Genomic DNA, 14980 nt, shown 5'->3' with positions numbered 1-14980 from the left:
TAGAATAAAATCTCGTAGACAAATTAATTGCACACCAAGTGAACGCGAAATAAAAAAGCGCATAATAGTGCGCAATATTATTAGTACTTTTAAAATTTACATTAGTTTTTTGAGAAATCGGAAGTAGCGTAAATTACTACTTCCTGTCAACGGAAATTACTCAAAATTTAACAGAAGGTAGAGAATTAGATCTTTTACTTACATGTGAAATTTCATTTATCTATCTGAAATAGTACTCAAGTTATAGGCTTTTGAAAAATTCAAAGTAGAAAAAGTACCACTTCCGGTTGTCGGAAATCGCTCAAAAGTTGATACGGATCTACGATTTTGATAAAATACTTATATATGAAATTTCATCAACCTAGCTGTAACGGTACTCAAGTTATCGTGTTTACACACGGACAGACAGACAGACAGACAGACACACACACACACAGACATACGGACAAGATTGCAAAATTATGTTTTTCCGTATCAGTGAGATGTAAAACGTCGAGATTTGTAAAAATCTCGATTTTTTTTTTTGCACGATTACAATACTTTCTCTATACTACGTATATACGAGAAAGTAAAAATGATCTTTAAAGAACACAAAAAGCAGTAGATAATTAAAAGATGTATGATCTAAACTAAAAGACCGACATTTCAGTTAAATGTAAGCTATTACTCCGGATGTTTCTTTATGATATTTAAAGCGTGTTTTTATACCAACTCTGATTTAAAAAAAACTTTCATTATGCTGTGATACTTTAGCATTTATGATGACCATATATTTAATTCTGATTGTAGACAAAAAAAGTTTGAAAAAGGAACTACTGTTAAACAACTTTATTACATTCTAAAGTAATTATAGATTTGTTTTGACATTTATTATCAAATATGTAGATATATACATATTTATATTAAGAGCGTGATTATTTCCCCTATTTCGCTTGTCTTAATTAATGTACCAGGAATTATTATGTAAAATTTTTTTAGCGCAATTTCCATTCTGGAGAATTGCGTTTATTAACTCGTCATTTCTGGGAATGGATGGATGAATGAATGAATGTATGGATGTATGAATGTGTGTCCGGGCTTTAAGTCGTATCTCCTCCTCAACAAAGCAATATCGATGACTAGTTACAAAAGCAATTATGTTAAGCAAGTTACGAGGATGAACATAGGCCATAAAAATTCCGGGTTTCTTTCATGGATTTCCCGAAAAAGCCAAAAAACCTCGAAAAAATGCAGTTTTTGGCCCATATCTCGGCAACCAGACCACTTAGCGACTTGAAACATGTACCAATCGATTCCTGCCATCATTTAGAACAATATTGCCGAAGAAAGTTTTCAAAAATATCCTTTCGTTCGGTCACAAATTTTTTTTTGTATTAATTAAAATTTGGACCGAATTAGTAGGCATGTTTTTCCAACCACACCACACGCGTCATCACGTTCAATAGCTGCGCCATCACGTTCAATGGCTGCGACATCACGTTCGGTAGCTAGGCGCGCAATGGTTTTTAGTCATGTTACTCTATTGTAAATAAAACATGTAAAATACTGAAAAAAAATTAATAAAAAACGTTTTAATAACTAACCAATGGTTTTACTAACCCTGCTCTTGATTTACGCTACGACAGAGCTATTTTTAGATAACATAAGGAAATTGCGCTAAAATTGTCACTAGACTTTTTTTAATTACTTGTTTTACAAGAATTACAAAACAGATTGTGTTGCGTTTATTGTTTTTGGATGTAGTGTATATATATATATATATATATATATATATATATATATATATATATATATATATATATATATATATATTTATATATATTGTTTACATTGATACATTTTTTGTTTTGTCGGCCTACATTGCGTGTTTTTTCTTATTTCTTCAAGTACTAATAACAATTCATTTTACATCATAGCGAAGTAATGACATACAGCTAGTAATTATAAAAATATATATATTTTTATATATATATAATACACGTATATAAAATGTGTTAAAAATTTGGCGCCTATTTTTGCTCATTTCGCTCCCCCTACAACGAAAACCTGGATACGCCTCTGCATGATTTGGTACAAAAAATGTAAACTCACATCTAAGTAAATTTGAAACTTATGTGTAAATGGTGTATTTATATCAAAGAAGTTACATTTAGTAATTGTTTCATTACAGAAAACTGACAAAAAAAATTGAAAAAAAAAATTGGATAAAGTGCTATTCAGTGCTTTACCAAGTGTATCAGTGCTTAATGAGAATAATGAACATGCATATGAAAAAAGTCTATACCTGTGCAGACCATCGCCACACAAGTCTCCGTAGAAATTTTGATTCTGATGGGCTTGTCCAGTGTTAGTTTGCCAGGTGCCAGCAGCAGGAGGGACTTGACCAGCAGCAGCACTGGCACTAAACACACAGTCCTGGTTTCTGGTCAGAGTTGGATCTCTCATGTAGGCGTCCAGACCTACGTACTTTAGCTGGATGTAGGTTGACCTTTTGGATAAAACAGGAAATACTAGTTTTCGGTATGTAAGGTTCTTATTTAACTTTAAAAAATTAGAATAGAATAGGCATACATTACTGAGAATTACAACAAATATTATTCAACCACTATCAAGTAATTTTTATGCACATGCATTTTAACCAGTGAAATTATTTTAATTTTAATTACCATGAACTTTCATGTACTTATTATTTTAAGTTATAGTTTGATTTGCTACAAACAAATACTAATTTAAGTAAAGCAAAAAATTGAAAAAAGGTCCAGAAATTATCACAGCTTCCTTGAGCATCAAGTAATTGTTATTTTATAAAAAAAAAAAAAAATTAGGTCAATTTTTCTGCTGACAACACTAAAAGTAACCTCAATTTAAAATGAACAATTTTAAACAAGAGTTGTGAGAGTGAAGAGGGAGTGAGACTGAACTTAACACATGTGCATTGTTGTAATCCTTAAATGATATTTCTATTTGCAAGTAAGAATATTTTTCTCCATTTAAATAAAACAATGTACTCACACGAGCCAGTCCTCACAGAAAACAGTGTACGGAATATCCCGAGTGGGGATCCCAAAAACTGCATCAATCTGATGGACCACACCATTAGTGACACCTATGTTTGGTTTGATAACTCTGGCCTTCACATATCCTCCTTCTACCCATGTGTCTATTATTGTGAGATAAAATATTAATGAACTTTAAAAAATTGTGTTTAAATGTATGTAGTTATTAAAATATTGTTTATGGCAAGCCCTTCATTTTTACAAGATTTTATTCAACTTGCTTTCAATGTCGTTCCGTCGTCATTATGTCGACAGTCTGTGTACCTATCTGTAGTCATAGATCGAAACGGTTTGGCGAAATTTCGGGCACTTCTAACTAGATGATTCGTTTCAAAGTTGCCATGTGAGTCAAACTTGATGGCAAAGCAATCTGATATTTGGCTTAATTGGATAATTAAATATTTTTTTATGAATTTATTACAATGTTCTGAAATTAATTGGCAGCCTTGTATTATTTCTGCACTATAATACGCGCATCATCAAGTTCATTTGTTACGCAATAGTTTTTAGCAATGCAACACTATTATAAATACAAATTTTAAAGTACTGAAAAAACTGCATACAAAATGTTTTGATAACCAGCTTTTATGTAATAATTCACTAAGAAGGAAAAATAAATGATTTCATTTAGATATATAACAATACACTACAATTTAAATAACGCATATAGTATTTAAATAAAAGGGAATTATTGTATATTTAAAGAAAATCATTTAATTTCACATTTTAGTGCATTATTACACAACAGCTTGCTATTAAAACGTTTTTATGCATTTTTAAAAATTAAAACCACATTGAATCTTTTTAAAACTTTGTAAATTAAATAAAGAGCATTATACTTTACCACTCCCTTCGCTGTAAAGTTTAATAAGCCTCCCATTATATCTCGAAACAGCTGTTTTATAAGCTTCGTATCCCCCATTATAATCCATTAAGTTTATAGACTGGCCTTGTTGTAGAAGGCTCATCTCTAGAACCTATTTGATAAACAGGCAACACATTATTTATACAAAGTTTAAAATCAATATACATCACTGAGTTATTGACCTTTTATTTTCTTGCTGATATCAACTTTGAATTTTTTAATCATTTATTAAGTACCAGATTTCTTGATACATACAACCATCATATAACAGATCTTAAAATCTCAAAAAAATACAATGACAAATACAAGTTTGTTATTTTTGTTTTTAGAGCAAACAACACAGATAAGGTGTTCCATAAGAACAAGTAAATGAACACACTGGTGTACCCTCTAAAACAATAGCACATGATTCAAACTCATGGTAATGTTAAAGATAACAAGGGTTCGAGAGTATGTTGTGAAACATTTTGGCATGATTAAAAGATCTGAACTTTCTGATGCGTTATTCAAGTATGTGACGTTTTAATTTAGTATCGTTATTTGTGGGGAAGAACGATTTTTCACTCTTTGCCTTGTCAGGTTAGGGAGAGGAAGTTTTGGATTTGGCATCGTATACAGTGGTCTTCTTTTATGCATAAATATTAAAGTCTTGTCTACAATGTGAAAACAATTTACATCTTAAACCACCCACCATGTTGACCAATGACTGGTTGTTGATGTAGTTTTGGTAGACGTTAGCGATGGCGTACATGGCTTGGTTGGTTGGTACAAAAACAACAACACCACTGGTGGCTGTGATGTAGTTCTGTAGATCTTTCCTTGCTGCAAAGATCAGCTGCTCAAAGTTTCTGTTTGATATATTTGAAATGTTACTCTATTCTTTTATTGCGAGTAAAAAACATACAACATGCAACTTTTTTTACACATATTATCACAGCACCTATAAGGTGTGTAATTCTATATATATATATATATATATATATATATATATATATATATATATATATATATATATATATATATATATATATGTGTGTGTGTGCGTGTGTGTGTGTGTATTGTCTTCTATTTTTTATTTAATAAAATGAGCTTGTCAAAATCATGTTTAAAAAATGTGTTTGTTTTTTCAATTAAATTTTTAAATCATTAACATGTTCTTTTCCCAATGGTCTGATCTATTATTTTCAACTGGAAAACTATTAATAAAATTAGCTTGTCAAAATAATGTTTAAAAAATGTGTTTGTTTTTTTCAATTAAATTTTTAAATCATTAACATGTTCTTTTCCCAATTGTCTCATCTATTATTTTCAACTGGAAAACTATTATTAATTCCCAAAAACTTTCAAATAAAATAAGATTTGTTTGTTTTTACTATTGTCTAAAAACTAGTTTATCTATTTAAATTATGAATCACATTCAACAGTTTACTCTAAGAGAAGCCTGAATGTTATGACATTTAATTATTTAAAATGGGATATAGCTAGCAAATAGCGAAAGCTAAAAATTGAACACACATATTTACATTGTTTGTTTAATTGTGATTGAACATTCTTATTATTAAATAGATATTTGTGTTTTTAATCACGGAAATAGTAGTCTTATTTAGCTTTTATATATTTTTAATAATAAAATAAACCTTACTGAGTGTTAGGATCATTCTGAATCTCCTCAATAGCAGTCTTGTAAACAAATCCCAGCATGGCATCAATCTGATGGACAACACCATTGAGAACAGTTCTGTTGCCTGGGTTAAGTTTGGCTGTTACAGTTCGGCCGCCTTTTAGTGCACCCGTCACGTACACTAATTAATAAAATAGTTATAATTGTAATACAATCCAACAAATAATAACCGTAATCTTAGGTTTAGGCAAGTTATAAACACAAAATGATATAATTATAAAATGTGTTATGATTCTTGTATTTTAACTTTAGTATTTAAAAACAAATAGTTTACTTGTGTTTCTATTTAAATGTAATTATTACATGAACTTTTCTTGCATTTAAAACATTACAGATACACATATTTTACAACATGTAGCTGACTGGGACGTCAAATTATTTAACAGAACTGAGAAACATTATAAAATGTACCGTCTTCCCTGACTTTCCTGAAGACAACAGCCCCCGAATTAAACTGTGTGTTGAATCGCTCATTGTGGTTAACCAGTGATGTGTACAGGACTTGGTTGGGGATGATGTGAAGGGTGATGATCTGTTATACGATAAAGTAAATTAACTTTAAAGAATCAAGAAAATCTGTGAAACCGTGTAATAAAAAGTCTTAGTACCACGTGTCTATTTCCAATAAAATCATAAGTAGCAAACTTCAAAGTTAAGGAAAAAACATTGTGCAAATAATATGTGCTTTTGAGGATTTTGTTACAATTTTCACTTTATGAATGTTTTGAATTTCGTTTTGAAATATGTGGTTGTTAAAGGGAACGCCCCTTTAACAACCATGGACCATATGTTAACCATATGTTAACATATGACAGATGTTTAACATATGTATATATATATATATATATATATATATATACTAGCTGCATTTCGTGCTCCGCCACGGTAAATCTTTTTTAAATGTACCAACTTGGGAACAGAACAAAACTAAACACAACACAAACGAACGCAAAAAAAAAAAACACAAACGAAAAAACAAACACAACACTCATAACATAAAAACAATTTAAATGCAATCGTAAAGGCATATTGCTCACAGTCTAGCCCGTAGCGCCAAATCACGCCCTTTCCGGTGATTTGCACCCCCCTCAAACTTTCGATTTGCACCCCTGTCCCCCCCCCCCCCCGCCCTAAAACTTTCGATTTCCACCAACACCCCCCCCCCCCGTCGCATATTTTTTTCCAACCAACTTTGGCGCCCCCTAAGGTCGGCTCGGCACACGGGGACATATGCCCCCCCCCCACTCGCTACGCCTCTCCTATAAAACCCCTATCTTGTCCGCAAACCGAAAGATAGAATAATAATTAGTCAACAGTATAAATAATAGGCAGTATTTAAAATATCCGTGTTTTACCTACAATAGTTCACTTTATCCATTCACGCATTTTTTTTTTCCAGTACTTTAAATTTTAAAAAATTACAATAAAGTTTCATAACTAAAACCATTGCGCACCTAATGAACGTGATGACGCGTCGATAATAGTGCTGAATAGTTGATTAAAAATTATAAGTCTTAGTAATAAACAGTAGGGCCTACATTTAGTGAATAAAAAAAATAAAATATTGTCTTTTATCAATCCATGCTAATTATTATTTTCAAACAATAATTTCCTCTTACACATCCGAATAATTTGCATTCACATTTTGCTAATTATATTATCGCAACACTAATTCCTTCTATGACGAACGTATATTTGCATTCACATTTTTTATTAGCGTGAGTTTAATGTATTTTTAAATTACCTCCTTTGTCAAAATTAGAAAAGAGAGTTAAATTAATTTGATTTTTCTACCGTACTGTTATTATGTTATTGAAATGTATGCACTTTTTCTGGGAATATAAACGAAAATGATATTTGACATTAATACTTTCAATATGTTTTAGCAGTGTGCGTGTATTTAATGTTTTCTTTACGTTATGCAAAAAAGTAAAAACAGTGGCAATTATAAAATAGCTCTATGTCGTTATATAAACAAACTCTACTCTGCTACTTATAATAAGACACTGCGGTGCACTGAAAAGCACAGCATGTTGCGATGTTTACTTTTATGGTTTCAAAATCTATAGCGATGACGGACTGACACACGCTCAGCCCACTTATATTATATATATATATATATATATATATATATATATATATATATATATATATATATATATATATATATATATATATATATGAGTGTGTTTGTATATATATATATATACTAGCTGTATCCCGTGCTCCGCCACGGTAAATCATTTTTAAATATACCAACTTTGGAACAGAACAAAACTAAACACAACACAAACGAACAAACGCAAAAAAAAAAAACAACGAAAAAACGAACACAACACTCATAACATAAACACAATTTAAATGCAATCATAAAGGCATATTGTTCACAGTCTAGCCCGTAGCGCCAAATCGCGCCCTTTCCGAGTCCCGGCGGACGCGTCTGACACAGTGAATGACTACAAAACAGAGGCGTTGCGACCCTTTCCGGCGCCCGGGGACAAACTTTCGATTTGACCCTCCCTCAAACTTACGCTTTGCACCCCCTCCCCTCAAAATTTCAATTTCCACCCATCCCCTCAGACTTTCGATTTGCACCACTTTTGATTTGAAATTCCCCCCGCTCAAACTTTTGATTTGCACCCCCTCAAACTTTCAATTTGCACCCTACCCCCCTCCCCCTCCCTAAAACTTTCGATTTCCACCCCCCCCCCCTAGCTACGCCTCTCTTATAAAACCCCAGCTTGTCTGCAAACCGAAAGATAGAATAATAATAAATAATATACAATAAAAAATATTCAATATCTATAATATCCGTGTTTACCTACCATATATCACTTTATCAATTCACGCATTTTTTTTCCCAGTATTTTAATTTTAAAAAATTACAATTGAGTTTCATAACTAAAACCATTGCGCACCCAATGTCTATAATGGTGCGGAATAGTTGATTAAAAATTATAATTAGTAAACAGTACATTCAGTGAATAAAAAGAAATAAAAGATAGCCTTTTATCAATCAATGTGCTAATAATAATATTCCAACAATAATGTACTCTTACACGTCAGCATAATTTGCACTCACATTTTGCTAATTATATTATTCCAACAATTATTCCGTCTTGCAGATTTTGCATTCACATTTTAGCGTGAGTTCAATTTATCTTTGAATTACCTCCATTGGCAAAATTACTAAGCAGTTTAATTAGATTTTTCTACCCTACTGTTATTATGTTAATAAAATGTATCCACTTTTTCTGGGAATATTAAAGAAAACTATATTTGACATTGATCCTTTTAATATGTTTTAGCAATGTGCGTGTATTTAATATTCTCTTTACGTTATGCAAAATTGTACAAACAGTGGAAATTATAAAATAGCTTTATGCCGCTATATAAACAAACCCTACTCTAATACTTATAATAAGACACTGCAGTGCACTGAAAAGCACAGCATGGTGCGTAGTTTACTTTTATAGTCCCAAAATCTATAGCGATGACGGAAGGAAGGAAGGAAGGAAGGACAGACACAGCCCGCTTATATTATATACTAGCTGCATCCCGTGCTCCGCCACGGTAAATCTTTTTTAAATGTACCAACTTTGGAAAAGAACAAAACAAACAAAAACATAACACAAACACAAACAAAACACAACCACAACCACAACACAACCACAACACAACAAAACAAACAAAAACATAACACAAACACAAACAAAACACAATCACAACACAACACAACCACAACACAACCACAAACACAACCACAACACAACCACAACATAACCACAACACAACCACAACACAACACAACCACAACACAACCACAACATAACACAACCACAACACAACCACAATACAACCACAACACAACACAACCACAACACAACCACAACACAACCACAACAATAGAATCACCAACGAACAACACGCTTTTATTAGGCATCCGCGCCCAGAGAGAGCCTTTCCAGCATTCTCTATACTATAATTCTAAATTTTCACCATCTGTTAACACCGAAAAACAAAAACAAAAAAATAGTGATTTTGAGAGATCATAGTCTAATTAGAAAATAGTGTAAATAATCTTAACATTTTTTCTATTTTACTTAACATATAATAATCAATGTGGAAGTAATAAAAAAAATTAACTTAATTTATTGAGAGTGAGTTGAATATTTAAAAAAAACATTTTCCCATACGTCCGCGCTCAGAGAGAGCCTTTCCATTATTCTCAAAAAGTCTAATTTCACCATCTGTTTTCGTAACACCGAAAAACAAAAGCAAAAAGATAGTGATTTTAGAGAAATCATAGACTAATTAGAAAAAAATAATAAATAATATAAATAATCTTAACATTTTTCTCTTTTAATTATGAACATTAACATATACTAATCAATGCGGTAGTAATACAAAAAAGATTAACTTAAATTATTGTTGAGTTAAATATATTTTCAAATTACCTCCCTTGAAAAAAATTACCACAAAAAAAGTTGAATTAATTAGTTTTTTCGACCTACTTTTATGGAAATGTATCCATTTATTCTAGGAATATAAACTAAAATGATATTTGACATTGATCTTTTTAATATGTTTTAGCAATGTGCAAATATTTAATATTTTCATAACGTTATGCAAAAAAGTAAACACAGTGTCATTTATAAAATAGCTCTATGCCGCTATATAAACAAACCCTACTCTATTACTTATAATAAGACACTGCGGTGCACTGGAAAGCACAGCATGGTGCGAATGTTTACTTTTATGGTTCCAAAAGCTATAGCGATGACAGAAGGAAGGAAGGACTGACACACGCTCAGCCCGCTTATATTATAGATATATATATATATATATATATATATATATATATATATATATATATGTGTGTGTGTGTGTGTGTGTGTGTGTGTGTGTGTGTGTGTGTGTGTGTGTGTGTGTGTGTGTAGGCTCATATAAACAGTTGCAAAGAAGATAAATGTACCATATAAAATATGTGAATACAACTTTAGCAAGACAAACAATTACAAATACCTCCAGCATTAGCCTGGTGTTGCCCTGTAGCTCACTGAGTTTCTGTGATGGGATCAGGTTCAAAGCCTCGTCAGACGGGATGAAAAACGTCACCTGTTTGCCTGCAAGGATTTTTTGGACCTGTTGGTTGTAGTTGTAATCTCCATCTTTCTCAGAACCTCCATAATCTTGATGAAGAACTGGTATCTGTGATGCACATATAGATCTTTGTAGAAATCTTGAATAGGTAATTTGGCATTATTTAAATACATCTTATAAATACATTTAATAGAAAATGTCGGTACTTATTTCCGTTTTTACTTTCTCGTACATACGAAGTATAGAGAAAGTATTGTAATCGAGCACAAAAATAACATGAAATTTTGACAGTTTTCACCGTTTTACTCCTCAGTCCTTCATCACATCCGGAGTATAGAGGACTTATTTTAATCAAACAAAAATTTTAAATACAAATATAAAAACATTTTGGCGTTTTATGAGTTATCGAGTCGTAAAAACTGGACTTTGCAATTCTGTCCGTATGTCTGTGCGTGTGTGTGTGGCCTCCCCTTAGAAATGTGTGAACTGTAGTGTGTAAGCAGTGTGTGGTATCGTCAACTTAGGGTAGCATGTAGTCAGTGTTTTTCGTTTCAATGTTCACAGTTTCTCTGTTGTAGTTGGAAGATTATATTTGACTGTTATAAATGAACTGTGGATTCTGTTTTTAATTTGTGTTGTGCAATGGAAAGCGGAGAATAACAATATAATAGCTATAATTTTGAAAAAAAAAATAACGCTGAATTTTAATCAAACTTAAATGTGCGTTAATACATGAGCATTTACTCACGTTAACTTAGACGGGTTGTACCCAGACACATAAGCAAGGGCATTGTCCTCTAGTGGCATGTCTAAAACCTGGTCTATGATGTGAATCAGGTGCTGGCCAGCTTGTATGTTGGGTCGGATTAACATTCCTCCGTTACAGAAATATTTTGTTGGGCCTGGGGTACCACTGGCTACATTCTGGTGAGGAAATGCCAATTGTTAGATAAGGAAATACATAGCTATAAAGGCATTAGACCAAACTCAATAATGTAGTTAAAAAATTGTAAAACCTTTGAAAATATAAATAACAAAAAAAAAAACAATGTCCCTTTATTGACTTTACCCATGAAATAAACCACTATTATTTTACAGGCAAAGCTCATAACTAGCTTTGTTTCTTAAAAACTTTTATGTTAAACATTTATTGAATAACAACTGGATAAATTATATGAGAATTATTGCGCACAGTAAAACAAGATGACAAGCTAAAACAAAAGGGGTAATGGATTAACTAGAAAGATGAAATGTTTCTATGTGGAAATCTAAAAATATGGCAGAAAACTCATACTTACACCACTCCTGAGGTCTCTTTTGTTGAGAAATACTTTACGGTTCCTTACAGAATATGTCGTGATAGGATTAGCATCACTAAAGGCAGATGTTTCAACTGCTTCAGTTACTAAATTTCAGGAGTAGAAAAGACAAAACAAACAAATCAACTAAAATGGAAGCTTTAAGGAGGTTTAAATATTTGGAAGTAAGGTATTTTTTTTTACAAGCTTTTATTCAACTTGCTTCCTCAGTCTGTCTGAGAGAGAGAGAGTGAGAGAGAGAAATAGATAGCTATATATTGGACATTTGTGGAATAATTTTTACTTACGTGTAAAAGAGTTGACATATTCCTTGGCACCTAAATTATTGCCATTTGTCTTGTCATACAAAGTGCCAAGCCTGTAAGGTGGCATCAGGGCGTAGGCTGTGTCATTAAACACAAACAATGTCAGGGCTTGGGGGCTTCGGAATGTCTCTTCTAGCTGAGCCTCCATGATAATGGCTTTGAACTGTAAACAGAGAGAAGTGTTATGTTTTTACTTGAATAAACACAAAACTTTACCAAATTAACCTTATGGATTAGGAATTTCTTTTCTGGCTGAGCCTCTGTGATTATGGACTTGAACTGTAAATAGTTTAAAAAGTGCTATGTTTTTACAAGATTTTATTTCATTCCTCTGGCGTATTACTATTTAGAAAATCATGTTTGGTTCTCCCGACTCTAGAGCTGGAGAGCGAGATTTTGATTAAAAAATGCACTAAGTTTACCATTAACAATGTGCACAGTGTATAGTTTCTTCCTTTAAAAAAAAAGGTTATTCTTTCTCTAAATGGGGCAATTGGCTTAAAACGGTTCCAAATTTATATTATCATTCAAAATTATGAAGGGATATTGTGGTCAGCACTATGTCCAACCGCTCTTTCTCTTGCATACGTGCTGTTGGCTCACAGACGTCCTAAGGCTGGACCTCAGGATCAAGAAACGAATTTAGTTGTGTTTTATTTATATATTATATTTCAAATTATGTTTATATTTAAATAAACAATCCTTGTGTGAACATCTCTACTTTGATCAAGCAGTAAAAGGTATTTATTAATAGTTTTTACACAAACATATTTTGTGATATAAAAAGACCCTTTTCAAGCCTGTCTATTTGGCAAGTGAAGAAGAGTTCACCTGTTTCTCTGGCCTAGGTATATGAAGATATATTGTGGACAGCACTTTGTCCAGCGAACTATACTTACCCCAATACGAGTTAGGTACCCATCAGATCTAGGTGGACTCTGGGACTGATTTGAACTCGAAACTTTCTGGTTCGCAGTCTAGCGCTCTACCGCTAGACCACGCCGTCACTATAATGTGATACGAACATTACAACATCCTACCTGGCTACAACCTAGCCCGTCCAAAGCATCAAAAGCCGTGTTGCCTATGTAGGCCTGCGCTTGTGTCTGAACTAACGTAGCTGCCATTAAAACAAGACACAGTAGGTTCGTGCTGTGCGCCATGTTTTCACAAGATTCATTTAGTTTAAATCATACACCACAGGCTGGACTGATGCATGTCAATATCCTCATGTAATGTCCGCTTTATTAATGACGAATTTTAAAGTGAAAAATATTTTAAAAATTCATTCAAAAACATTTTTATACTTACAGAAAATAATATTACGGAAAAATAACTACATCTACATATTCAACATATTTTAAATATAAAAAAATAATTTATATTTGCTTTATAAGATTAACGTTTATAAATTGTTCACTTAGGCATTCCATTTCACATAGTTCAATAAAAGACGTCGTATTTAAAGGCCATACAGATAGAGAGTAGTTTAAACAGTCTTATCAAAGTTTACGTAAACTTTCAATTACCAAATGTATGAGATAAAAAGATAGGTACTGGTTCGGTAAACACTTGTGTAATCGATATCTTGCGGGAATGTTTTCTAAATTTAATTTGATATGTATTATTTTGAAAACGTATTTTATAACTACATCATTGTTTATATTTTACTCCAAACATGTATTTTAAAATTATAACATCGAATCGACAAGAAAATAAACCAAAAAAATCATATTTTAGGTCAAATTTATTCAAAGTACCAGTATATCGATTTATTGTGTGACATTATTTCCTTTTTAGCTTCTGATTTTGGTAAATTCATACACATCCAGTTTGTACGAAATAGTTTAATAATTGCTTAAAGTACGGTAAAGCTCATGGTTGCTAAACCGAAAAGTCTCGAGTTCGAACCCTCGGGCAGATGAGGCTCGTTAGCTGGGGACAGCCACTCTTCTAGGAGAGACAACTCCAAAATTAAACAACTGCTGCCTTGTAGTTTGTTCTTGGTTGGACAAAGGCTATGGAAGCAAATCCAAACAGAAAAGCAGGCTGAAATCGGAGTCAATGGCCTCAATGGCGCATAACCAGTTGACACGTAACGCTTAATTGTGTTGGAGGCGTGGTCGAGTCGGCAAAAAGCTCATGGTTGATATATTCGAACAAAGTCTCGAGTTCAAACCCACTGGCAGATAAATCTCGATCCCCTTCATCACTAATAATTAAGAACGAAGAAGAAGAAGCTTAAAGTACAAATTGCAATCGAATCTCATGGTCTGTGGGGCAAGTGAAGTAGAGTTCACCTGTTTTTGTGATTTACATACGAAGGGATAATGTGGTCAGCACTAGTAGGGTTCAAATAATTGCAATCTAAAGAAAATAAACATCGCAAATTTAATAAAACTTTAAAAAATATACATAGTATACTTACTTACATTGCGGTGTATTTGAAGACAAATTTGATTATGGCAATATAACCTAGAGAACTTTAATGTATACCTAACGAGTGACATGTTTATTCACCTATTTTAAGTGGAAGTATTCCGCGGGTGTTTCTTATCTGCAAGTTATTTTTAAAGCACAATAATTTAAATTCATATATTATTAATACTAGCGATTAAGTGTACTAAATGTAATAATATTTGTACTACTAC

At 32.4% G+C, this 14980-nt stretch overlaps 1 protein-coding gene across 1 annotated transcript; it reads right to left on the bottom strand.

The window, feature by feature from the left end:
• Positions 1 to 1882: 1882 nt before the first annotated feature.
• Positions 1883 to 13492, bottom strand: LOC131951948 (fasciclin-1-like). Its single transcript, XM_059314418.1, has 13 exons — positions 13370 to 13492; positions 12312 to 12492; positions 12004 to 12110; positions 11454 to 11629; positions 10628 to 10844; positions 6014 to 6134; positions 5564 to 5723; positions 4613 to 4769; positions 3901 to 4033; positions 3013 to 3160; positions 2285 to 2488; positions 2055 to 2093; positions 1883 to 1889 (listed from the first exon to the last, which is right to left on the bottom strand). Exons 1-13 carry the CDS (start codon positions 13490 to 13492, stop codon positions 1883 to 1885), a joined length of 1773 nt encoding a protein of 590 aa, XP_059170401.1.
• Positions 13493 to 14980: the final 1488 nt, after the last annotated feature.

The sequence above is a fragment of the Physella acuta genome, unplaced genomic scaffold, assembly GCF_028476545.2.
Source record: "Physella acuta isolate Inbredline_101_S28 unplaced genomic scaffold, ASM2847654v3 ptg000840l, whole genome shotgun sequence".
NCBI classification, from domain to species: Eukaryota; Metazoa; Mollusca; class Gastropoda; family Physidae; genus Physella; species Physella acuta.
The sequence above is the reverse complement of the archived record's forward strand: the minus strand, read 5'-3'. Positions and strand labels throughout refer to the sequence as shown.

What these genes read in the sequence shown, in the direction of transcription:
- LOC131951948 (XM_059314418.1), bottom strand. Translation starts at nt 13,492, where the DNA reads ATGGCGCACAGCACGAACCTACTGTGTCTTGTTTTAATGGCAGCTACG. An exon ending in ACGGGCTAGGTTGTAGCCAG is followed by an intron (nt 12,493 to 13,369) that starts GTAGGATGTTGT and finishes CTCTGTTTACAG; the next exon opens with TTCAAAGCCATTATCATGGA. An exon ending in TACAACCCGTCTAAGTTAAC is followed by an intron (nt 10,845 to 11,453) that starts GTGAGTAAATGC and finishes TACCTATTCAAG; the next exon opens with ATTTCTACAAAGATCTATAT.